This window comes from Halichoeres trimaculatus, unplaced genomic scaffold (genome assembly GCF_033239565.1).
Source record: "Halichoeres trimaculatus isolate MK-OKI-2021-1 unplaced genomic scaffold, fHalTri1.1 fHalTri1_scaffold_17, whole genome shotgun sequence".
Taxonomy (NCBI): domain Eukaryota; kingdom Metazoa; phylum Chordata; class Actinopteri; order Labriformes; family Labridae; genus Halichoeres; species Halichoeres trimaculatus.
The window spans coordinates 24,509,965-24,536,954 of NW_027437195.1; the positions used below are offsets into that span (position 1 = coordinate 24,509,965).

A 26,990-nucleotide genomic window follows, 5' to 3' on the forward strand; every position below is an offset into this window, starting at 1 on the left:
ATTTGACTTCTGCAAATTCTTTCAATTTTTCCAAAAATTTTTGAAATTTCTCTTTCATATATTTTTGAAATATTTTTTAATTTCAAAGGTTTTGGAATTTTGGCAACCTTATGCAATGTGGGTTTTTTTTTTGATAATTATTGCAAATCTACTATATTTCAATTTTTGGAACATATTATGATTTTAAAAAATTTGCACATTTTTAAAATTTGAAGCTTTTAAAAGTTTTGCCAATTTTTTAGTTAAAAAATAAATTTGCAAATTTCAACAATTTTTGAAACTTTTGCAAATGTTTTTAACATTGTTTCTGAACTGTTTGAACACCTATAGGGCGCCTGTCTGCCCCTCGCATGAGATGTGCCTCTGATTGGATGAACCCGGGATCTACATATTTTCTAAACTGCAAGTGAGAAAAAAAGAAACAAAAACAAAAAACACCCCCTTGTAAAATGCACTGTTAAGAGGATAACTGCAACTACATAACTGACAGAAATCGCCATTCTGTTGCAGCTAATGTGAAGTTTGAGGACGGTCAATACTTATCTCCAAAAGTCCACTGGAATATTTGAGAAAAAGTTACAGTGGTGAGTCTATGGGGGTGATACACTATTAGTGGCAAAATAAAGCAACTGAAGCTCTCGGTATTCAACCACAAGTTTTCAGATACTGTGAAAAATTAACAAAAACAGATTAAGTATTGAAAGTGGATTTAATCGTTCCTTGTGAATATATTTAGTTTTCTGTTTGATGAACCCAAGCAGACCGTTTCCTCTCTTATTGAGCTCTGTGCTTTAATTCTTGAGGAAAAGCAGAACATCATCAAGTTCCCGTACTAACTCCTCAATATCCTGTTGTTTTTTTTTACAAAAATGCTGAAATAAATGAGAAAACAAGGAGAGGAATGAGAAGTTTAGTACAAAATAAGACTGGGTGATTTATTAATCTCATCAAGACCATTAATACAAAGCAGTTAAAAGGCCACATACCATCAAATAAACCGACAGCTGGATCAAGCTGTTACAGTGCCACCAGAGGAAAACCAATCTGTCATTCTGTCAAGGCTGGGGTTAAAAAAACAAACAAACAAAAAAAAAAGAAAACTTAAATTTGGCAAAATAAACCCTACCAATACTGACTTGGAGAAGAGGGGAAACTTGAGTGAAGTGTTTTGACTTCATGTGTTGGTAAAAATCCTCCTTTTTCATCCTCAGTTTGATGTCAAATTGTGAGGAGGAGAAAATGAGCAATCTTTTACAAGTGTTGCTGAAAGCCAGCTTGTGTTGCTCGGACATCTTCAGGTGATTTTTTTTTTTTTTAAACAAACATCCAGGGGGTAAAAGCTGAGGCGGCGGACTCGTGCTTTTGGGCCTCATCCTTACAGAAAGTGAGTTGGAACAGTTGCATAGGACCATTGCATTTTTTTCTTTTTTACAAACATGACCTATAACAACTGTGGCTCTTCAACAGTACAGCCTAAAGTGCACAAAGTGTGTATCAGGAAAAAGAAAAAAAAACATCCAATTCTTCACTAAGCTGAAATAGTAACAACTGAATATCAATCTGCGTGTATCCAACTGCAACTTTAATACAATTCAACCTCTGTTTAATGACTGTTAGCTTTAAAAAATCTTGGAAAAGGCATTAGTAGGATGTACAAAGTGAAGCACAGGTCTCAGTAAGTGCTTGGCATATTGAACTGTGTTTTTTTTTATTTTTACATTGCTTCAAACAGCTAAGGGGCGGGGGAAAATGGCTTTCCTCAGTTAATACTCCCAGTGTTTCAACTGGAGATTGTCTGTAAGTAAGTTAGTGACAGTGACCTGTTTGTTTTTTGTTTTTTTTAGTTTTTTATCCGACTGTAGCAGCATTGGATTATTAGGCAATATTCAACTGAACAGATGCGGATGAGAGTACAATAAATCAGGGGAAAAAAACCTTGTCACTTTATACAAATTATTTAGTTAGTGTATACATGTTATATATACACAGTATCCACAAACATGTACAATTTCATAGTGTATAGCTTTGTTCTAACATTACATAGGCAACTTTATTTTTTAGCATTTTAGACACCATTTGCTTATTTCCGTAAAGTAGAAAACAAAATAAAAGGCACATCTGAACATGATGCAGGGGTTATTTCAGTCTTTCCAAAGTGAAACTAAATGTTTTCAAGCAGGAAAAAATAAGTTTCAAGAGAAAGAAGAAGAAGAAGAAGAAGAAGAAGAAGAAGAAGGGTTAAAAGTTCCTCTTTTTCATGGGTGTGTTTTCAGGTATGTCAAGCAGCCACTAGGGGGAGCTGACCCAGCTCTGGTGGGAGTTTGCAGGCTTCTAGTGCTGAGTTTGAATACCAAAGAAGAAGAGTTGGTCGTGAGGGCTATTGGAGAAGAGCACAGTGTCAAGACAGCGTCGCACGCACCGTTTTAAGACATCAGCTTTGTGAAGGACTCCTCTTTCAGTCTTCATTCTCGATCGGTGCGGTTTGAAAGCGTCGCGGTCCTCCCTCTGAGAGACAAATCCTCATCCAGACCCTGCTGACTTCGCCCAAACTCGATGTGCAAATGGAGTGTTACTGCCTCTCGCTGTCTCGTCTCAGAGAAACCGGAGAGGACTAGAGGCTGGGGTCAGAGGTCACCGCTGTTGGATTTTTAAAAGGCAACATATAGTGGCTGCAGAGAGGCCTGTCTTCAGACGCAACAACAGTCAGTTTGACTCACGTCTTTACAGTCACAGTGTTCAGAGATACAAGGTGGGGGATTCAGTGTCTCCTTGACGCGTTTCTTTTAATGTCACATTTGTTTAAAAAAAAGAAAATCCCTTATCCCCCTGCATAAAATAAGACTTTGGCAACTGTTTGTAGGAAAAAAAAAGTCACTGGAAATGTCTGCTGCTCTCTCACACACACATGTACACGCACACACACCGTGAAAGAGCTACAAGGAGAGAGGTGGTTCAAATCTGTGAGCTGCAGCAGGACTCCACGTAATGTCAATGCCCAAAGAAACTAAAGCATGACAGTTGAGGCTACAAATTCCTAGGCCCCGCCCACTTCCTCCCCTTTGGGGGTGAGTCGGTGGGTGAGTGAAGAGTTTGAGGGGTGAGAACTTTAATCAGGAGCAGAAAGTCCCGCTCTGCACTCGACAAACACACACAAACACTCGAATCCTTGTTGTTTGTTAGCTGGCACACTGGTGTGGGTTTCTCATTGGCACAGAGGGTTTCAGATGAAGGCGGAGCTACTGATCCCCTGAGAGGCACAGCGGAGGGAGGTGATTGGTCGATGCAGAGGGCGGGCAGGTGGGCATGTGGAGCGGTGTTGTTATTTCATTCTGATCAGTAGCTGTTAAGTCCACTGTGTCGTAGTTTGCAGAAGACAGTTCAAGGTGTTAAAACGTGATGCAGACTCACTGGCTGCTGTCGGTGTTCTCCACCAATGAGAGGCCTTGTAGCGGCGGCTGCAGCAGCTCCCTTTTGTATGTCTTTGGTGGGAGTTTGGGAAGCTGTGGGCTGGAGTTGTGGCGAGGTGGGACAGGTGGAGCAGTGATGGAGACAGGAAGAGGGCAGAGGCTGTTCTGGCTGGCGCTGAGCGGGCAGCTTCGCCTGGGGACGCGAGGAGACGGCGTGCTGGGCGGGGTGTTGGGGGAGCTGGGGGAGCTGCTGAAGTCCCAGTGGTATGCGCCCACCGGGGAGGGCTGCAGGTTGAGTGGGTAGTTGATGAAGATCTCCGGGGGTCTCTGGGGCACTGGAGGAGGCGTGTCGGGGAGAGGGTCGCGGGGCGGAGGGGGAGGAGGGCTGGGCAGGGGGCCGTCCATGGGGGGGCCGTTGTAGACTGGCGGTCTTGGCTGGTTCCTGGGCAGGGGAGGGGGCAGCCGTGGAGGAATGGCTGGGGGGCTGTCAGACCTGGAGCTCAGCTGAGACAGAAAACAAAAGAATCAGAATCAGAAATAGAATCGCCAAAGTTGACCCACGAGCAATTTGTTTTCGGCCCACTGCTCATGTTTGAATTTATATCATATATTTATTTCAAATTAATGTAAATATGCTGTTGTCCTTTATAGGAGAAAAAAGTCTTAAGCAGGTGTCCTGTTTTATTACTATTCCTTATTCTAAAAGGATGGAAAATGCTCTATTTTGGTTTCACAGGAGCATGTCATGTCCCATGTTGTTTAAGTCATACTGCACCAAATGTTACTGAAGACATAGACCTAGTATTTGTACCATATGGATATTCAGTAACTTTATGCTGTTGAAAGCAGTAAAGCAAAGTGTTTTCATTTTCAAGTTTTCTTGTATGAGTATTTATTTTGTACAATTAGTTTTGGCCCACAACACTCCACCTTGAATTGTTTTTTGCCCTTTACTAAAAAGAACTAGGGCACCCCTGAAATAGAAAAAAACAGAGCTAAAGTAGTAAGAAAATAAAATAATAAAAAAATAATAATTAAGTTATTACGATCGAATCAAAGTGAATCTTTTCACAGAAATGTCATGTCTTGATCTTACTTTGGCGTCAGACATGGCGTCTTTCCTTCGTGGCGGCAGAGGAGGAGGCTTCAGCAGCTCCTCTCCGAGCTGATGGAGGCTGCCGCAAGACACAGACTGGAACTCTGAGAAGAACAGATGGATATTAAGCTCCGCACTCAATATGAACCAGGGATGAGGATGAGTTTTACAGTCAGAAAAACAACAATCTAAAAATAACTGTGGTGAAAAATGTGGACTCACTTGAAGGTGGAAGAAGAACTGGAGCAAATATGGAGTTGCTACCTGTGGAAGTGAAGAGAGACAGGATGATTAGTCTTAGCATGAGAATAAACAATGTCTGAATCAAACTCTCTTTAAAAAGTATTTCAGAGAAGGAACCAGAAGACTGATGGTCAGCTGATCTTACCGCCGTACGAGCTGCTGAGGTCGGGGTCCATGAACACTGAGCTGAGGTCAGACGAGGCGGACTGAGGAGGGGTTGGTGTGTTTGGGGAGGTGGGTACCGAGGCTGACGCCGGGGTCTCCGGCTCGGTCTCTGCGATGCTTCGGAAGGTGATTTTATGTGGAGGCTCTCTCTCCAGGGGGACGGGGTGGCCCTTCAGGGTGCCAGAGGTAGACGTTCGTACAGGTCGGATCCCCGGGGACTTCAGAGTGTACATGGTCTTTCTGGGCTGCAAGAGGAAGAACGGAAAAGTAAGAACACTTCAACAAACACGGGGGAAAACTAGAAAAGCATTGAGACAGCGCAGACCTCCACCAAACATATTGTGATTGTCACCAACACTTTAGTCCGACTTTAATGTTATACTTCCTTTCAGCAGACTGTCTGCTACAATTTGGTGTTAGTTGCAGGTTTGTACGATAATTTATTTCCTGAAAGTGTTGAAAATTATAATGACCCAGTACATATTTCATATTCTGGATCTTAGTACCAGAATATTGCCAGGATCTGGACCGTACTATGGTGAAAACAGCCCTATCTCACAATGAATAGAATCCTTTAGAGAAATCTTGGATCTAGACGGTGATCCAGATCACCTCCAACATTCAATCACTTCTTCCTTATCCCATTTTGAACATTTCCTGAAAATTTCATCAAGATACGTTTGTTACTTTTTGAGTTATGTTATTCACAGACAAACTCCCAAAAACATAACCTCCTGTGCTGCTGAAACACTACAAACCAAAAACTTACAAATCGTGGGGGCTGCTTGCAGTTCCGTGGCTCAATTTCAAGAGACATTTCGAACAGGTAGTCTGCAAACTCCTTCTCGCTTCGGTTGCACACTGGATTCAGGTTCTCGAAAAACCTCTGAGGGAAAAACAAGATAAAACCATTTAGAGGTTGAGATTTGTTGAACTTCTTCAAAAGAGGACAGAGAAAGTTTTAAACCGGAGCTCTCACCCTGATTTCGTGCTCCACCTTCAGACAGTACGGCTGGTTCTGATACTGCTGGATCTCGCCGGTGATTTCAGCCACTTTCCTCCTCTTGCTGAAGTTGATCAGCTCCTTACCGTGGCGTTTGAGGAAGTCAGGGTTCCCTTCCTCTGTCTTCAGGATGTTGGTTAGATAGATACCTGGGGATATGGATAAGTTTGAGGATCAGGAGAAGAAGAAAACTCATCACTCAGGCTGAATTTATAACAGCACTGCTCAGACTTACCAAAGAAAGGCACACAGGGTGGGTTTATTGACTTGAGTTTAGCCAAGTATTTCTTAAAATGGTCCTGGCTCAGATCCACGGCTTCCTCCAGGATTCTCTTTTTCCTCTCTGGTATTGCCTGTAGGGAGGAAAAAGTCCCGTGAAACACAACGTTTTTCTTTGCTTCATAAATAAAATACATGTATACAGGGTTCCTACAGCTCAAGGCAAGTTCAAATTAAGACTTTTTAAGACTTTTTAATGACGTTGGAAATCACATTTAAAAACAAGTCCACAACGAACCACAATTGAAACAAACAAAACTAACAAACAAAAACACCACATGAATTACCTGGGTTAGAGGCAATTTTAACCCAATGTTTATTTTACAAAAAACATCACTTTTTACCTTTTTTTAACCCCATTTTTACAACTTTTTGCCTTTTTTGTCCCCATCCACTGTCACAACCATTTTTGGAATTTTTACAGTTTTTTTTAATTTAATTTCAATTTAATTCTCAATTTTGCTGCCATAATCAATTTTCCTAAGCTACTTTTGGATTTTTTTTGCCAATTTTTCCTAATTTTTTTCTCTCTCCAGGCACCCTAAGTAGAACCAAGACATGTGTCTGCTTTAAAAGTTCCTGGTGCAACCACATCACCGTTTTCTTAGTTCCACTATTGTTTACATCGATTACACGATGTTGCAATGAGAGTAATTCAGGAAATTATTTAGTAAAATAGATAAATGTTACTTAATATTTTTTTTTACTTCAAACTAACATAAATCTTACCAATGTGTTCAAATTTTTAAGACTTTTGAAATTTGGATTTAAGACTTTTTAATGCCAATTCAGGCCTTATTTTTAGAATTAAGAATTCAATGCCTTTTAAGACTTTTCAAGGATCCGCAGGAACCCTGTGTATAATTATTGAAAAGTTTTTAACATACCTCGAACGTGTGGTCGAGCCTGTACACCGGGACCGAGTTGATGGCGCTCACCACCTCTAGTACGCCGTTAAAGTTGTTGAGCTCCTGAAAAACCTGCAGAATCTCGATGACCCGTGAAAGCACTGCCACCCTCTCCTCCAGGTTATTCGTCTCCACAATACACCTGAAGGAGAGACACACACTCACAGTTACAAGATCCAAAACTCTGCGTCTGATCCTTGATTTTTATTTTTTGAAGGTGGACTTACTTTTCGAACCATAGCGTGAGGTTGGTGGTGTGGCGGATCATGCGCAGCAGGTTGGGCGAGTTCTTCTCTTTGTCCTCTTTGGTCCAGACACTGCCGACCAGCTCAGACGGCCGCACAGCTCTGAGGAAAGATGGATTTTATTTTATTGTTTTTTTTAACCCAAGTTAGGAACAAGTGCTGGCATTTATTCATATCAAATCTACGTCACAAGTCTTTTTGGTGACATGAACTGACCTGTAGAGCTCTGACTCAAGCAGAGTCAGCTGGCGAGCGATCTCTATAGGATGAAGGGTCATGAGGTCAAAGGAGTCCACCTGTCCAGCTCTGCAGATGTGCCACTCAATGGGAGGAGGCGGGCTCTCGAAGGTGATGTTATGACTGATACCGTTTGACTGCGTCTGCAGCTTCCTCTTGATGATCTTGTTGATGGATTCAACCCACTTTCTCATGGATTTTCCTATGAGATAAAATATCATACAACAGGATTAAACTACTCAGACTATAAACATGTGGTGTCTTTAAGTTTTTATGGATTTAAAGAGGGGATATTCTGCTTTCCCACATTTTAAACATGGACATGAAATATCAAAATTTGATGTTCATATTAAATGTGTAGATTTACAAACAACATATGTTGTAGAAATCCTTAAAATCTGTATGTAAACTGCTCAAAACGATCTGGCCAATCAGAGGAAAGGGGATTTGTAGAAAGGAGAGCCTTAAAGAGACAGCAGCTAAAACAAAGCAAGTCAGACTGAAGCTGAAATGATGGTGAGAAAATAAGAATAATATAAAGCCAAAAAAAAAGCAAAACACACCCTCTTTAGAAAACAAAAGTGAGGTCTGTTCTGAAAAAGAAAAACTGAGGAGACACAGATAAAAACAGGAGACACTTTTGGTCGCAGCTGCTGTTTTGTTTGTTGTTTGAAGCTGCAGTAACAGCTGGGTTAAAGATTCAGCCAGAAGAAGAGAGGAGGCCTCATTGGGACGTTAACACACCTTCAAAGGAGCTGAATGTGTATGGAAACAGGTTTAGATTTACAGGTCTCCGCTGTGCGTGCTTCTTACCTCGTAGTTGGATTTTGCTGGTGATGTACTCTTCTAACCGACTCCTCAGCTCAGGGTCGTTCTCAAAGTCGTAGAAATGATGTTCGACCCACTGACGGAAAACGTTAAGAACCCTGTGAAGAAAATGATTGTGTTATTTATTTACACATCACTTTGTGTCATCACGTGTGTTTCACAAATCATCTGATACAGATATGAAGTTAAAGAGTTGTTTTTCATGTTTCTCTGTCCTGTAGTGTTAAGGCTTTTACTGCAGCATGTCTTCACTTAAACAGCTGTGATACTGAGAAGCAAGCTCTCAGTTTTTAAAGGTATTTACTAAACTATTCCTGACTCTTTGACTCCTTATAAGGATGCAAAGTTAAGACAAAAGGTATTCTGTGTCCTGCTGAGAACATCCAGGCCTTAACAGGAGTGTAAGAGAGTCAGACAGGAACAGAAAGAGAGGGGTAGGCCTTTGTTTCTCTTTGAAGGGCTTTTATAAAAACTGAAGGAGTTTGGAGTCAGAATCAGAATAACATCAGAGTTTTTTTCGTTTTTATTAATTGTTTCATTGTTTTAAATTGTTTTAAGAATAATGAAACTATTAATAATAATGATTTTTTATTTACCAATTTATTCCTGCACCACCTTTTATGTACAACACTTTGTTTCAGCTGTGGTTGTTTTAAAGTGCTTTGTAAATAAAGTTGAGTTGAGTAATCAGTGAGCACCACATAATATCACTCAAACCGTTGTTGTTGCTTCAGGGTTGGTCTTTCTGCCTGTAAAATTCTGTCCTTATGGTTTAACTCTGTTTCTGTCATAGACTGTGTCTTGGTCCCTTTCTCTCTGTTTTGATTCAAACTCAGCTGTGATTGGACGGCTCCGTACCTGAGCTGGACTGGCTGCACATATTCCTTCCTGAACCTCTGGAGCTCAGCCGCCATTGGCTGGTCGCCGTTCCAGAGCGCCTGTCGGTCCTCCTCAGTTGGTTCTGGCTCAGGGATCTCAATCCTGAGAGAAATAATGATTGTGTTTGTGACAGGGCACCCTAAAAATTCATGTTCAAAAAGTGTTGGTGAAGCTTGGATTGGAGTGTTGGAGCGTACCTGTCTATGAGCAGCGTGAGGAGCTCCTGTGGTTTGCAGAACGATCGATACGTGGTTAGAAATGTTCGCACAAAGTTAGGATCTGAAAAGAGAGGAAACAGATCAGAGGTAACGTTATGCATCTCTGCAGAACGAACATTTTCAAACAGGTTAAAGTGAAATGAGTCTCAGCACAGCATACCTGCATACATGTGGTAGGTGAGTCTTTCTATGAGTTTGACCACAGTGCCGGCCTTGATGAGAGGGATTCCTGTTTTGCTCTGCAGTTTGTCCTCAAAAACAATATTCTCTTCAGAGTCCTGAACGGCAAAGCGGTAAACCTCCGGAGAGGGCAGTCTTAGAGGATGTGCCTGCTCCTCGTGCTGCAGCACCGTGTCCAACATACGGTCCAAAGTGGAGCGATACTGCAGAGTCACCAGCGCCGCCATCCACGCCGCCTTCTCCTCTGCAGTCCGTGCACAGAAAACCACACAGTTCTCATCCTTTCCTATGAGTTCAAAGGTGTGCCGCAGCTCTGACGAGTCCTCACGATCCATGATGCGGATCTTCCTCAACACGAACTTCTCTTTCAGACGGTACTCTGCCCCGCTGCCCGACCCTGGGAGCCGTGAGCTCTGATTGGCCTTGCAGCTGATCATCAGGCCGTCGAACAGGAAGTTGTGTCTCTCGTGTTTGGCGCCGGCTCGTATGAGCGGCCCCTCCAGGATGAACTCGCTGCAGCACTGGCCAATGTCTTTGCCCTCCCAGCCGTCGATGCTCTTCTGGATCTCGTTCATGCGTTTGATGGCGAGTTGTTTGCTACGAACCTGCCTGCTGTAGAGGCGGTACATGGGCTCACTGTGAGAAAACAGAAAAGCTCCATGAAGAAACCAAACACTGAAGAAGCAAGATATGTGTCAAAAATTAAAAAACAAAGGCTTTCTGATTCTGAAAACCACCTCGCAGCCTGTGCAAACCAATTTTCAGCCTTTAGATGAGACCTACAAACTAAACACTACAACAAACACTGGTAGAGGAGGCGTACCCGGGTTTGCGGCGAGGCTGGTGCTTGGCATAGATGCGCTCCACGCTACACTGAAGGTTTAGCAGCGCTGTGATCGCCTGTTTCAGACATTCACGGTCGTCTTGGTCTTCACTGCGCTCCTGAAGTTGCTGTAAAAAAACACAAAATAAAATAAGAACAGAAGAGTCATCAAGAGAAAAAGCACAACACTTTAGTAATATTATTACTCATGGTGATCTGGTTCCAGAGTTATTTTGAGCAGCAGTTGAACTGAGAAATCAATCTAGGAGCTATAAATAGAAACACAAAGAAAGAGCATCCTTGTTTTCCTTCACAACAAAAACAAAGAAGCTGGAACTAGACATAAATTCAGCTTAGCAGGATTCAGAAATGCTGATCTGTGTGTAAGTACATACCTGAAGAAGCTCAAAGTAGTGCATACAGTGGTAAACTGGGACCATCATCAGCTGAGGCAGGACGTACTGGACTGCTTCTTTGAAACCCTCTGCAACTGACTACAGACACAAAAAACACACATGACCTGTTAGTTTTTTTGGTATTGTTTCGTTCAGACCAACATGATATCGAAAAGTCGAGTGCATGGCAGACAAGCTTCTCCTGTTCAAAACTGTTTTTTGTTACGTAATTTTCTTTCCTTTTAATGAGAAGGAAAGCGATCAGACAAGCAGGGAGTTGAGTGATGGAGGATCAGGGGAGAGGCGGTTGACCGGCGGTTAGGCTGCAGGGTAACCGGAGAGGACACTGTCACAGTATCCATTTAAATCTCCAGTTCCCCTGACAGACGACTCAGAATCAATATGTTACTACTCAGACTCCATAGCAGCGGCCGCACTGTCTGTGAGGGGAGGGGGGAGATGGAGAGGGTCTGAGTGTTTGTGTGGAAAATAAAGACATCAGCTGGTTGATGATCAGTGATGGACAGCCAGAGGGAGGAACAATGACCTAAGTTTAGATCATGTTATTGATATGTCAGCATCCTGCGTGTCTCATTAGAGCAACACATTCGGATGAATCAGAGTCCGCACGAGAAGTGTTAGGATGATATGGAGTAAAACTGCTGCGTTGCATTTTTAAATGTGGGCTTTGTTACATGTGACAGCACTGTTTAAGTTTTAAATGCAATGTTGTTGTCATCAGGGTTTGTTTTACTTTGAAAGTCACACAGCTGCACAACTTCCTGTCCAGCCTTGATCTTCTCTGTGCAAAGCGATACATGGGTATCTGATCTGGAGGACTACAACCAGCCAGAGCTGAGACGCAGCTTGAATATAACACAGCAGAGCCGAGATCTGATGTTGTAACTGAGCAGAGACAGATCTGGTATATGTTGCGCGTTCCTTGCTAGTTTGTGCTTTTATTCCCAGATCAAAATCAGTAAAAGGATATTTATTGTGTTGACTACTTTTATTTTAAGTTGCCCCTGTGGGGTCTTGCATCTTGAAAAGTTTTGGTTGATGCATGTTCCTTTTTTGCTGGAAAGGACTACACATCTGCATAGAAACTGCTCATTGCTGAACACATTCAAAGTTATCATGAAGGAATCTTTATGACTTGCATTTTCAGGGATGGGAATTGAAAAGGTTTTTTCAATACTGATGCCCTTATCGATTCTGCTGATCGATCTGATTCTTTATCGATTCGCTTTACAGTTTTTCTGCGTCAACAAGTGGGCCATCTGGTGTCTCGAAGTGGTTATAGCAATAGTTTAAGTTGTTTGGAAGCTTTCTTTGATTATGAAGTCAGCCATGAGCCTTTTAATTGCCTGTTAGCTTTTCACATTTGAAATTCTCAGTATTTTTTACAGAGTTGATTTGATATGTTTCTGTGATGAAAGTTGAAATTCTATTCTGAAGCTGAAGTTGTACTGATGTACGCTAACTGCTAGCGATCAATGCAGTTTCCCAAATACGTTAGCATCAAGCTTGTGCTTTTTTGTTATTTTGGTAAATAAGGTGATTTGTACTATTTTGAATGTACTGATTATGAATCTCATGAGAGTAATGAGAGTAATGTACATTTCTTTATGAAGTCAGTTCTTCAGTAAAACTTCAAGCTGAAAATCTTGAATCAGAGTTTTCTTGGGAAACGTTATCTAACTGCTAAGCTAAGATAACTGCAGCAGACTAGTCGACGTAAGGCCCAGCAGCTCCGGCACAATGTAAAGAATTGATAAGGGAATCGTTAAGCACTAAGGCTAAAGATATCAACGGGTTGAAACATTTCCTATCGATTCTCAACAGGAACCAGTTTTCCCATCCCTATGCATTTTGCATTTTGGATATCATGCAAAATATTCATGACATTAGTTCTGGACGAATAAAAGGTGACAATCTTTTGTAGGAATGCACGATATATCGGTATCAACATCGGTATTGGCCGATATTTACTCATTTGCGGCATTTTCAGAGCAGCTTTAACGCTCTTTTAAGACCCAAATAATTTTGTTTTCTATGACTGTGTAAACACCAAAACTACCTAAGAAGAGTGGACCATCTACTTTTATGTCTCTCTTTCTGTTTTTGATCCAAAAAACAGACAAAACATACTATTTTGATCGCTTTCATCCCCGGCGCTCCATCCTTTGATCCTCTCTATGATCTCTGTCGTCTTTTCTCACGATTGTGCCGTTCTTTCTCTCTGAACTACCTCGACACATCATCTCAGATTGTTATGTATTTATTTATTTATTTACCAATATCAGTATTGGTAAATATTAGTTATCGGCCATAACGGCAATATTAATATCAGATATCTGTATTCATATTAGTGCATTCCTCCTCTTTTGGATTAAATAAGTATCCTGCTTCAGTATCTTTGTGAGAGAGTGATGAACAGCCAGTTTCACTCCCCAAAATATGAGTTTTTTTCTGAGGTACCAGCAAAGATTGATGAATTATCTGCTAGAATAATCCCCAAAATGCTTACTTTTAACTTTTAGTTTCTCAAAAGTTTTATAAGTGATGTTAGGTTTTTCAGGTTAAGCAGGTTAACTGAGAATAGAGCAGTTTTGTGAGTGGACAACATGTAAAAGTCAACACTGTGGCTGAAGCCTAAATTTAAACACAGATCAGCAGGAATACGGTGCACAAGGACCAGAAGGACAACATGTTCTCATTTCACTGAGGTACAGGGCTGCTCGAACCCATGTCACGCTCTTTTGCTGTCCTAATTCACATCTTATTTTCTACATGAAATGTGCCTTGGGCCACCCGTTGTCCTCCTACCCCCTCCTCCTCCTCCTCCTCCCCAGTAGAAAAATGGCCCGCAGTGTGGCTGCATGTTCTATTTTTAAAAGGCGATGTAATTTACCCACAATACCAGACGCTGCAGAGTGCAGGGGCTGAGTGCTCGACAGACACATTTATCCGGGGGAGGGAGAGAAAGACCGAGAGGGGGAGAGGAGAAAGTCAAGAAGGATGGAGTGAAAGAGAGGAAGCACATGCAATGAGACAAAAGCTGAAGCACTAACGTTCGATTCCCCTTTTTAGCAAATGCAGCATCAAAGAGTCCACATAAGACGCAGAGACGAAAAGACAGATGCACATCAGGTCAGAGATGAAACACAAAGAGAGAGATGCTAAAATAAGAAGAGCAGACGCTGCAGAAAAGAGGCACGAGCAGGTTGATAAAAAAAGGGATGGAAGGTGTTTGCAGGAGGGAGGGGGAGTCAAAGAGGGGGAGGCTGGGGGAGAGACACCATTACACCATCTGCCCCTGGGACCACCACTAACACACGACCACACATAATGTGCAGCCTCAAAGCAACAAGGACTGTCAAAGCACCACAACAGGCATCGAGTTTTGACCAAACCGTAAACTACAGAAAAAGATTAAACAGTTTACTCATCAGGAGACATGATGCAGGTACTTAGATTAGGGCTGCACGATTATCGCAATCGCGGTGTCAGCACATGCAATTCAGATTTTTCTCCATGATAACCAAGCAAGTCTGTAGACTCATCATGACACAACTTTTTTTTTTTTAAATCGCAAGCACAATCGCAATCGCAATATTGTCCACCTAATTGCAAATCGCACCTTTTCCCCAAATCGTGCAGCACTAATTTAGATTTCAGTTAAGCAGTGGAAAAAAACCCCATCTTTGCTGTTTTTGTGTCTGTATTGTAGGAAAGTAAATTGACATAGATTTATTCAGCTTTCCCACACAGGTAGGGATTTTTGAAGTCACATTAAGCTCTGAAAAAGGAGCTCCAACAAATGAACAGTTTCAAATTATCACCAGATTATTATCACTATTCAGTATCTGTTGTGTGTTTTTGTATTTTAATTGTATATGTGAGGTCTCAAGATAAGCAAAAAACAGTATTGTTAGCAGCGTTAAAAACTGACTTCAGTAGGGAAGATTTGGGAAAATTGTTGGATATTTCAAGGAATGAATTGAAGAAGCTGAAGAATTGCTTTAAACTCAACTAACAAACATTGGACTTAAGCAGAAAGAGTTTTATGACATTTGGGAATCATCAACAAAATCAAGCAGTGATTGAAAGTGTCTAAAATGAAACTTCTCAGATTTACAAGTGATGATAAACTGTGCTGGTCATAACATTGAGCTTATTCTTAAGCTCAACTTAAGTTGAATTTCCCCTCTGGGATAAATAAAGTATTTTATATTCTATTCTTTTCTATTCTATTCTAACTTATTTAAAGCACAGATGCTGGAAAAAAATGGTCTTTACTGATGGCACTGCTACCCCCTCAACCTGGACCCAGATAACCGGTGGAAGATTGATGGGTGGTATGAAGTACAGGTGGTCCTCGAGTTATGAACAAGTTCCATTTTTAGGGCGCGTTGTAACCTGAAATTCCACGCAAGTCGGATTTTTACTCTAAATACCCCCTAAATCTCTAAATAACTTTTCAAATATATGTATTATACGGGTCCTGCTTTCCTTTTTCCATGATGCGAAAAAGGTTAGGATACCAAGAAAATTACGGAGCACAAACACAGACGATCTACACTTTGACGCTACTCAAAACAAAGTGGACGATGCTGGTCAACGCCTAGCACTATGTAGCTGTATATTCATACGCGTCATAAACTAGTACGTAGGTAGGCTTACAAACAGAGCGGCGTAACTTTGAAACCTTCTCTATTTTATGTTGAAACTACGCAAGTTGAGAACCACGTAGGTCCATGACCTCCTGAATTAGAATAAGGAGCAATCTGTATTAAGTTAAAAATCTTACAATTTTAAGAGAGATCACAAACGCACAATTAATGCCATTTTATTTCACTAGTAAAGACTTATTTTCACAGAAAAGCTTTTTTACTTTGACTGTTTCTCAGTTAAACAGATTTCACTGGTTTGTTTTTAAGTACACGAATTTGATTACTTGGCTGCTTCTGGTTTTACTGTTTGCTGTTGACTTTTACCTGTTTTTACTGCCCACCCGGGAGCACTTTGTTACTTTTATTGGAAAGTGCTACATAAAGTATAATTATTATTATAAAAAACAATCATAATTACATTTCAACTCTTCCTTAATTCTTCCATACAGGAGGGAAAAACATGAGTAAGTGCCAGAGATGTGCAGGAGAAGCTGAAAATGTTATTGTGTTACACTCAGTGGAAGTTTCACCACAGAAAACAAAACTTTATACAGTATATACTGTTGTTTAACCACAGCCTTTTGGCTCTAGAGTAATTTCATGGTACACTGTTGAGACTTTTCAACAGATAACAAAAGCTACTGACTGTATTGTAACTAAAATAAAGTTGTGTTTTTCACTCCCATGTCCTTTTCTTGTCCTCATTCAATGAGTAAATGAAAATAAACAGGGAGTGGGTCAACAGAGGAAGGTGCCATCAATGGTGCTCCAACCGTAGTCAACTTAGATAAGACACAGCACAATGCCGGGATCATGAAACGTGTCCTTAAGGAGTAATTTTTGGGAGATTCATTGTGAGGATTGGATGTGCATGTGTGTACATGAGGTACACGGCTCAACAGCTGAAGTAGCCCGCTGCTCTCCTGACACATTTTCTAACTTTATTTAAAGGTGAAAGGAACCAAAACTGTTATTTGTGACGCTTTTAATTTGCCTTTTTTACCGCCTTTTGTCTGTTACTTTATTTTGTACTTTGAAAACAAAAGGTGTTTTCCGATCAGGAACTTTTTATAGTTCCTGGTCAGATGTTGTCTCCACTGCGGTCTGAAACCCCCACATACAGTAAATTCTGTGCGAGTTTGGAGCTCTGATGTTTCTCCATGTGAACAGTCGGACTTGTTGGTCGTCGGCCTGAGAAAACACCAGCAAATATTTAATCTTCAAAGACTGCCAAACTGCACCCTGCCGAGCATAATTCAATGCTTTTCTTGTGAGGAATGTCCAAATAAAACAATGCAGCAGCAGTGAATAAACCGTACACAGGACGCTGAATATGTCATGACATGCCCTCGGACCGTATTGGGAGGAATTCCACCAGGTTGACTTCAAAGAAACGCAGGAACAAAAATTCAAACACTGTTTGCTTGGTGTAAACACATAAATGACCTACTTGTACCTTTATATTAAAAACAAACAATATTTTTCTTTTCAGGTTTATGACATTTTTGCTTCTTAAGAAAGTTCACTTTTGAGAATGACAGGAAGGGAGGGAGTGGGGGAAATAAAACGGACAAAACTATGCAGAAGGAGGAAATTAAATGCCACAAAGTCTTAATCTTCAAGGACAAAAGCCACTGGGACACACACTTTAAAACATATATTACTAGAATTATGTAATCATTAATTCATCCTTCAATTATAGTGGAAGGTTTTTAGGGAATATGGTGTAAAAATGTCATTATTCACTATTCAGGCTGCACAATTCATGAAAAAAACCCTGGCTCAAAACACTTCGATTTAGGTTTGGCATAATATTTCAAAAGGAAAGGTTGATGATGGAGCAAATGCACCAAAAGACAGGTTCAGGTAACTCCTCTGAACACCTCACCTGGAAGTAGAGACCGACGGTCGGCCGTGCCATCAGGTTGTTGAAGTGCTCGTGGAAATCTTTACTTAGGATGTCCTGGGACAGCGTCTCGTAGGGGTCAAATGCCTGCTCCTGTAAACACACAGAGAATCACTCATGAGTTCGTGTTACAGAAACATGCGTCACTCACAGTTTTTTCGTTTCGAGGAGGAAACAAGAGGAATGAGCGAAAGAAATCCATGCAGCCCATCTGGTGAGGAGAAAAATCCTCTTACCTCCGCGAGGTCTTCAAAGCAGCTGCCCACCAGAGGATGAGGGCTGCCGTCAGCCGTCATCTCAACAGCATCCTCGATGAGCCCGAGCAGCTTTACCGTCAGCTCATGGATGTCCAGGATGTTACTGAAGATCACCTCCACATCCTGCACGACAACACAACAGAAGAGAGACGCTCGGTGTGAGACACAGGCTGCTGAAGGACTGATAAAGCACAAAATGTCACAGACTGACAGTGATGAGGTAGAAAACGCAGTCACACATTACTCTGATTAACCCTTGTTACACTATGAGGAAAGACCAGGAAACAGACAGTCACTTTAGCACATGTAAACACACTAAGGGTGAAAAACATGGCATCATGCTGAGGGCTGCTTCTCCCATTCCTCTCATTCCTTCCCTAAATAAATAAAAACCAGCGTTAAGAATAAGCTCCACAAAACAACAACAGGCCTAATTAGCCAGAGGAAATCATTAGTCAAGCAGACCACAGCCCCAGAAATAGCTCTGAGTGATTATTGGCTGCTACAGTCTGAATAGAAGTTGTCATTATTTGACTGTAGCACATTCTCCACGTCTCCAGAGTCATTTTAGATTACGCTGCGTTTCAACAGATATAATTTAACGTTTTTTTTTTTTCCTGTGAGGGCTGCAGATGTCGTCCCTGTCTCAGCATAATTACACATTCTGCATTCCTCAGGGCCTCACAAAGGTTTATCCTCCTCACCCAAATGATACCGCAAATTACCCCACCCAAAAATATGCAAAACCACAGCGACATATTAAACTCTTTTCATTCACATCTTCTCAACCCAGAGATACAGAGTGTGGTTCCTGTCCTCTATCCACATCTCATCAGGTAAGACAACAAAATGAGAGAAATGTTAGTGCTTTTCAACAGCAGGAACCAGGGTCTGAATTTCCCTTGACAGGTTGCTTCTTTCTAAAGGTCCAGGAACTTTTAGGGGCAGGGCCTGCAATGCTGAACCTTTCTGATTTGTATTTTTATTTCACCTTTTGTCCATAACAACATCACACCCAGCTTGACTTGGTTTAGTACTACCTAAACAATCTTCTTCTTTGAGCCTGATGGTGTTAATGTGTCTTTATCAGCTCCCGGTGTTACAATTTTTAAGAGTGACCTTGTAAACTGGAGACTTTCAGCTAATGTGTCAGTAGATGTTGAGTTTACAACAGCTGTTCCAACACAGAAGTCCTTGGGAATATATCCTAGTTTAGATTTTGGTTCAAATCTTTTCATCGGGTAAGTATTTAATAATATGGAGACACCTGAAAGGGATGCATCAAGATAAAAGTCTCCAGTTAACGATTACTCATTTAACAGTAACACTGGTCAATCTCTGCTATGCCTTTTAAAATCTGTCTCCTTTAAGGCCCAGTTTACACGACGATGTTTCATCCGAAAATGCTAAAACGCAGTGAAAAAAATCTGCGTTTACATAGAAAAGCTGAGGAACTTAAAACGCTGTAGTAAGCATGCCAGGCCTGTAGGTGGCACTATGACTGTCTTGTCCAGAAGCCGCTTTTAGTGGATCCTCTCCGAAGTAGAGTTGAGCCGATCATCTGTTGTATTGGTGAATACTCAGAGCAGACGTGGAGCAACAGATGCAGATTTTGTTGAAAGACAGTCAGCAGATTCAGCAGCACCAGCACAACATGGTAGTCCGCGACTATCATAATGGTACTGCGCAACTGCCGTATGCACTTGCACGAAGTGGAACGTGACGTCAGTGTTTTCCACTCTGGAGGGCATTTTTAAAAGTTTGCATTTAAGGTTGGCTAAAATACCATTTCCGTATACACCCCAGGCCGAAACGGAACAATAGCTTTGCATTTCACCCTAAAACCCTTGTCATGTATACAGCCTCTGAGTGAATCTTTTCAGCAACTATCTAAAAATGCACAGGCTGAATGTCCTTTATGCTAACAGAATAACTGTAGCATCACACATGACAGTAGCAGCCTGTCTGTGTCCCTCTTTTGTAGCATCTTTGTTGTATGGCTACTATTTATTTTTCACTGCCCTCTGGTGGTCTGGTGGTGAAGTGATTTTTTTTTTAATCTCCACATGTCACTGGCCTGATTTGCATAATCATTTAGATCCTGGAAAAGAAATTCCTGAAACCTTAGCCAAGAAAGAAAATCACGGAGAATCCTCATCAGCAAAGTGCAAAAGGGCAAATGTTGCAGTATTGACATCTCTGTACGAAGCTCACCTGAGGCGCGAAGATTTTAGGGTTGGACAGGAAGTGATGGCGGAACACTTTGATGATGAGGTCGAGCTCTCGCAGGTACTGACGCTCCTCCGCGATCTCAAGCCTCACCAGGTCGTCGTACGTGAGCTCCCCGGAGGACGACGGCTCCTCTGTGCACTGAGACATCAAACCGATGTCGTCTTCCTGGTCGAACATGTCCATCAGCACCTGAGGACAGACAAAATAAATCAGTTAAAGACACACAGAAACACTCAGGTGCTGCTCAGAAACATGGTGGGGTTTCTTTCCTCACCTTGTCTGCACACATGGACACCTTGATGTCCTGCTGGCTGATTTCATAGTGCCGAATGTTGCCGACGTAGTTCCCCGCCAGTTTGAGGATGTCCGCTGATATGTACTCCAGCACGGCCACAATGTAGAGAGAAACATGGTAGTCCACTTTGTAGCCCAGGACCTCCTGTTTGAAGAGGAACAGAAACAGCTGTGGTATCACACAGGGGTCATAAGCTAAGCTATAAGTTTTAGTTTTTAACTGCGATTTCTTTCAACCTGTAGGGCAGACCCCAGCTCAGGGAAATGTCATATTTTAAACTTTTTTTCCACTAAAACAAAAGTTCATCTGCAAGTTCAAAGTATAGACTGGATAATATATTGAATTAAATTTAAGTAGTCTAAACTTGATTCTTCTTTTGGGGTGTAGAGCTCAATGTGTCTTTACCTTAAGCAGAGGGTGAATCTTGTCCACAGGGAGCAGTAAGGGGTTTCTCCTCTTGCGTTTCTCGATGGCTGACTGAGCGTCTGCAATCGCCCACTTATCTATTGGGTGGGGGAAAGTTTTCTGGACCCGTTCCTGGAGAGAAGAGAATCATTGTCAAGTTGGATTTGGAAGCTGAACTGCAAACAAATATTCAATAAATCATGTAATATTTTCCTGTGGTGGAAAATGTCATTTTTTTAAGCTTTCATTTTAAAATCACGCAACCCTCAAACAATCCCAGATAGTCCCAAAAACTGAATGTTGATGAATGTTAATGAGAGAACTGTCTAAATCAAATTTAAATCTGGATGCCCCGTTGATCCGTCTTACCTCCACGTCCTGCACGGAGCGAGGCTGAGCCACACACAGCATGTTCAGCAGCTGCAGGATCAGCTCCTCGATGTGCTGCAGGGCATCCTCCTTCGCCTGGAGGTTTGGGTGGACCTGCTTCTGCACCTGAATATTAACAAACACAAAAAGATATATGCTTCAATGATTGCTTCATTGACTTTATTCACCACAAACCTCTTCCTTCATCATGATGTTACTCTGCCTGTTAACACCTGGTGCGATGCATCGTGGTAAGACTCAGATGATGTTAATGACGTCAAAACGACAAGAACAGACAATGACTGATGAGGAAAAACACTTAAAAGTTTAGTCCGACTTTATTGTTATACTCCCTTTCAGCAGACTGTCTGCTACAATTTGGTGCTAGTTGCAGGTTTGTACAATAATTTGTTACCTGACATTGTTATAAATTATGATGACCCAGTACATATTTCATATTCTGGATCTTAGTATCCAGAATATTGCCAGGATCTGGATCTTACTTTTACATCTGTCAGAAATTATGGTGACCTTGTCTTGTATTGTTTAGAAAAGCAATCCGACCATTTATCCTGGAGTTACTGACATATGGTGAAAATGGCCCTATCTCACAATGATAAAGACTCCTTTAAAAAAATCCTGGATCCAGACAGTGATCTAGATCACCTCCAAAATTTAATCACTTCTTCCTTATCCCATTTTGAAGATTTCCTGAAAATTTCATCAAGATCCGCTGGTTAGGTTTTGAGTTGTGTTGTTCACAGACAAACAAACCTAACTCCAACCTTTTTCTTTGTGCTTACTTTGGCAGCTCATAGCTGATTAATGAACTCTCCATTCAGGATTGCTCATCTTCAAATTAGGCAGCATAACAATAAACCTGTCAACAAATTTTATCAAGATAAAAAGGAAAAAAACAAGAGCTCTTCTGCTGATTTATTAAGCTATCCAGGCTCTCTCCTGTGGGTGGAACCAGCCGGACAGAAGGTGTGGTTTTTTAGGTGCAGACAGTAGAGTAGGTGTGGCATCCTCAGGTTTACGAGTAGAAATAAACGAACACCTCCCCCTTAAACCACCCTCCAGCCTCCCAAAAGTTGTCGTCATTGGGGCCGTGCCCTCCTGCAGGAATGTTGTCAGTTGAGATACTATTATAGCACCAAACGCAGACTCAGACGGGGAGGGAAAAAAACGGCTGTGAGAGGAGAGAGGTGGATCCAGAGACAGCCTAACATTTACTCTTCTCTCACAAAAGCCCGGCCTGTTCACATGCTGGTGATGGAATTACCCTGGTGTATAGAAAAGCGGGGCATTATGATGACAAAACATTGCCCCCGGATTAAGGAATGTGAGGAGAGTTAAAAGGTCAACGCAGAAAGAGTTCACGCATTCTTGAGCTCTGACTTAACAGAGGATGTCACTGCTGTCTCAAGTTTAACTTCACTTGTTGGGGATGAAATTATAAACCAGAGAAATAAGAGGAGGGTTAACTCTTCCCGCTTTTTTCCTTAATCTGTGCTGAAACCTTTAACGACACTCAGATGCTTTTAAAACAAGCCGAGATGGAAAATCTGAAGCCACAGTTCTGCCTCTTTTTACGTCTCTCTACGTCATTTCTGTTTTGATGCACACTCACAAGACCAAACAGTTATAAATAAGCCACAAGTATAAAGTCTAAGTGGAAAAAATACATATCAAAGCAGAAGTAGGTTGTGAGATATATCCTCTCGACCACAAACAGGCACTTGACCAAATTCCACAGGACACCAGGAGCTGTGAGTCACCACGCTGAAACTACGGGGGTTTCCCTCGACTCCATTCACAGAATAGTTTCTGAGAGGCCTCACGTCCAACAAGTGTCGTCTATCTCCAACAATGTCAGGATGGGAGGCCGAGCAGCAAAAATACACAAATCTGAATCAGATTTGAATAAAAGCATAAAAGTACAGTGGATTTTAAGTGCAATTCATGTAACACCAACACCAGCTGGAGTCAGGAGCTGGAAGCTTTGTTGTATTACAAAAACTTCATTACCCATTTTTTGTCCTTTATACAGAAATTTCTGTTTAAAAAATTGAGCACAGATTATGTAACATAGCTAAACATTGGAATGAGAGTCTAAAAGTAAATTATGTTGAATTGGAGCGTGGCTAACACTTGCACAGCTAGCACCACCAGCTTTCCATCTTTTTCAGGTTTAAGAAGCAGTATTGTTCTCTTTTCAGTTTTTATACTATCTCTGGTGCCTCTGTAGTAGCTTTACATGCTATTCATGTAAAAAAAAAAAAAAAAAAAAAAAACTATTTTTTTCCCATTTTTCTGGTGTTTTAGAAAACCACCTATTCTAGCCTTCATCAATTTAGCTACTGTCTCTTTAAGGTTCCCTGCTCCACAAACCCCCTTCCCTCTGATTGGAAGTTTTTGAGGTGCAGAGCTATGGGCAGACCTTGGTGTTTGAGGCCCAACCCCTCTAACATGTCATGAACCTGTTAGGAAGAATCCTGAGTCATGGCCTCGTCATTCAGATGAAGATCTCGTGAAGACCTTGTGCTGTCTTGGGATTTCTAAAACGTGAATATCTAGGGGTTCGAAAATCTGCACATTTAGTGTGAACACCCTTCGTTGTTACTTTAAATTCATGTTTAAAAAACAGAAAAGCGGAATACCACTTCTTTGTCTTCATCCACACCAGGACCTGTCCTCTCTAAACAGGAGCTTCCCTGACTGTTAACCACTGCTCATTGGAAACTTAACACTGATTAGTACCTTGTACAGTCCCACTCTAATAATCAATGTCGATGACTGATCCTCTGGTTTGAAGAGACTCTCTTAACGAGCTGTTCGCTGTCAGCTCTATGTGGAGGACTGAGAGCAGAGTGGTGCCATGTGCAGGTATGACTGTGGCTCAGAGTATTTACAGTACCACTGAAACTTGAGCCTAATGGCTGATGGATGAAACACGGTCTAATATAGTTGGCGGTGAACACTGAAGTCCACACGAGCAAAGTGAAAGCAACGGGGCAGAAAAAAGACAGAGGGGAAACTCCTGAGCTTAAAAAGCAGCACTGGGTTTGTCATGATGTTAAAAGAGCTCGTCAACGTCATAATCATAGAGTGCTTTTTTTTCTGTCAGAAATTTCTTCTATTATTAAACTACTTCAGAACATTTTATACATGACTGTGGTCAAGATCAGGGGTCCCAAAATGTTCAGCAAAGGCCCAAGATACTTGAGTTGATTGAGAGAAAAAAACATGTGCATTTATTTGTGTTTGCACTAGAGCCCGACCGATTAATCGGGTGGGCCGATTAATCGATTAATCAGGTGGGCCGATTAATCGGGTGGGCCGATTAATCGGGCCCATTATAGCCTATCACCGATTAATCAACATCGGCCAAAATGTAGCCAATCATAAAAAATTTCGGCTCCGCGGAGATTCTGTCGCTCCTGCTCCTGTGTGTTAATTAATATAAGGCTACTACACAGCGTCTCACTTCATAATGCCATGCAGGATTAACCTGGGCTTATAAATTCACAAGTTATTGTCTTTGTTGAAATAATTTTTGAAAATGTTTCAATGTATTTTGTTGTAACTGTATTTATTGCATGTTTTGAAAGCAGCTACATTGTTACTTAAAATCTAGTTTAGGCCCATGCATTAAATGGAAGATGGAACTTTTCAATAGCTAGTAATAATTTGTGTTCATATACAGTACTTACCCTGTGTATTTCAATGAATTTATCATATATCAGACAATATATTGGATATCAGTCAATATATTGGATATCGGCTTCTTTTCGCCCCCAGTATTGGTAACGGCATCGGCCCCAAAAATCCCATATCGGTCGGGCTCTAGTTTGCACTGATATCTTCATCATCCTGGCTTAGTCACCTTGGGGGTCTTAAACAAAGAAATGTGGAAAACACATCAAACATTTTCTGTTTGCATGGTTTTACAATGGACGGATGAAACATGCAATTTTGAATAAAGTAAATAAGTTTATTTTGTGACCCTCCCCATCAGTGTCCTATAACCTCAGATGATTTTGGACTTTTCTCAGATTGTTGATTTTCTTGAAGGTTTGTCTATTTCGTTCTTTTATGGTTGTGCTAAAACCTAATTTTTGTCACATTTCCTTTTCCGATCAGGTTTTTTCTATTTAATGTGTTTTTTGGTCTTTTTCATGCCTTTAATCAAAGAAAGAATATGACAGTGGATGGATTAGGACCCAGGTAGAGACCGAGGTATGGCATGTGGGAAACAGGCCAACAGGACCACCCGTTTGAGGGCAAACCTCGTGGGATGTGACCTAGACCCCTAGGCCATCTGCGCCCTCATATATCCAAATTTTAAATGAAACCTAGCCAAATAGTTGTAAACATAAGAAAAAAATTTAAAAAGCACAAAAAATTTGAACTAACTTCTGAGAGTAGGGGTAATATGTTAAATGGTTTGCAGAGCGAGGCTAACACCAGCAGCATTAGCACCACCAGCCTTCAGACCTCTGCCTACATGTCCGTCTAACCCATTCCACACTACAAGACAACATCTATCATCTGTGACCGTTTACATCCAGGTTGTTGAGCTTTATAGCAATAGCCATGAACCAGAGCTAATCCTCAAGCTAGAGGCAGCACTACAGTCTAACTACAACATATTATCTGCATTCAAAAGTTTACGACAATGAAATGCCAACAATTTGTTTAACCAACCAGTAATTCTGCCGCCAACTAATGAGGGAAAACAACTGAGACTTGCAACCCTATTGGTCAGTTAATCTCTTCACCATAAACTCTGACACTACAATGAACTGACTCCACAACAAACAGTGTGTAAGCTTTTATGTACATCATCCTGTGCATGTAAAGGTGTACAGTTTCATGGGTCAGCTCCATTAAAAGGGAAAAGGCTCGTGTACAGGAAGTCCCAGCTCTCCACCGTACTCCTGCCTTGTTCTCTACCCACACAGAGCGAACTCCCAGAGGGGAGCAGATCATAGCAGCACACTGAGGGGTATTGATGAGCGTGTGTGTGGAGGCAGCAGGGGCTCACGCTCCACACAAAGACCTGAGCCATTTTCATGCATGAACTCTGGATGATTTCCAGATTATTTCAGAAGATTCAGGTCAGAGACTAAACACCTGGATCTTTGGGAAGATGAACACTGAAAGTGTCTGCTTTTCCTCATCCTCCTCAGTCAAAAAACACCTTAAGACTCCCTTTAGTTAAAATAAAACTCCACAAAAAAAACAATGTGTAAAAAAACCTTAAGATTCTATTAACAAATAAAGACACATGCAAAAAAAAACTAAAATAAAAAAGACAGTTTTTGATAAATTGGTTAAAAAAGTGCAGCCTCTTTCAGATGTTTCCATTTGGAGCAAACAGTGCAAACTCTGACCAATCACATGGCATCATTTATGCATCTACAAAAAGGATGCTGAATGCTGGGGGTAAAGCCATCTCTCAATCAGTGTGTGTTTCCATTAGGGAAGAATTAATCAACAGTGTGAAAATATTTTAATCAGGAATTACGCAATCCATAACGTAAAGAAACTGAATTACAGAGTTTTAAAGTCACAAATGAAAACTTGAATAAAATCTCACATACGAGCGTAATTTTTCCTCTGTAGCACTAAACTTTCATTTATGAAGCTGTCAAATGAAATTTCTTTTTTAAGAGTTTATAAGGGATGTGGTTGGCAAAGGACAAATAGGGTTTTCATTGCATTAATAAATGACCTTCAAGTTTTAATAAATTTTTACAATATCTGTATCCTGAGCATAATCTCTTTGGAAAACACCAGAAAAGAGTCGCTTTCATCAAGCACAAGAAATATACAATAGGCGAGGCTCAGAGTAGAAAGCATTATTGAACATTATTGGACAGCAGAAAATAGTGCTACGCTATAAAATGAGCAGAAAATGCAATTAATGGAAGAAAAA

General features: G+C 41.2%; 1 protein-coding gene across 1 annotated transcript in view; it reads right to left on the reverse strand.

The window, feature by feature from the left end:
- Positions 1-726: 726 nt before the first annotated feature.
- The window catches only part of sos2 (son of sevenless homolog 2 (Drosophila)), a 38,332-nt gene continuing 12,068 nt past the window's right edge, over positions 727-26,990 (reverse strand). Inside the window, exons 2-23 of the mRNA XM_074691774.1 lie at positions 21,047-21,172; positions 20,678-20,809; positions 20,252-20,416; positions 19,960-20,166; positions 17,725-17,868; positions 17,471-17,581; positions 10,907-11,005; positions 10,512-10,639; positions 9,669-10,324; positions 9,488-9,569; positions 9,270-9,392; positions 8,397-8,509; positions 7,563-7,785; positions 7,329-7,448; positions 7,081-7,243; positions 6,150-6,267; positions 5,891-6,063; positions 5,681-5,797; positions 4,892-5,156; positions 4,726-4,767; positions 4,504-4,607; positions 727-3,911 (exon numbers count right to left, since the gene is read on the reverse strand). Of these exons, the coding sequence (XP_074547875.1) occupies positions 3,405-3,911; positions 4,504-4,607; positions 4,726-4,767; positions 4,892-5,156; positions 5,681-5,797; positions 5,891-6,063; positions 6,150-6,267; positions 7,081-7,243; positions 7,329-7,448; positions 7,563-7,785; positions 8,397-8,509; positions 9,270-9,392; positions 9,488-9,569; positions 9,669-10,324; positions 10,512-10,639; positions 10,907-11,005; positions 17,471-17,581; positions 17,725-17,868; positions 19,960-20,166; positions 20,252-20,416; positions 20,678-20,809; positions 21,047-21,172 (3,918 nt within the window). The 3' untranslated portion in view covers positions 727-3,404. The remainder of the gene's footprint in view (positions 3,912-4,503; positions 4,608-4,725; positions 4,768-4,891; positions 5,157-5,680; positions 5,798-5,890; positions 6,064-6,149; positions 6,268-7,080; positions 7,244-7,328; positions 7,449-7,562; positions 7,786-8,396; positions 8,510-9,269; positions 9,393-9,487; positions 9,570-9,668; positions 10,325-10,511; positions 10,640-10,906; positions 11,006-17,470; positions 17,582-17,724; positions 17,869-19,959; positions 20,167-20,251; positions 20,417-20,677; positions 20,810-21,046; positions 21,173-26,990) is intronic.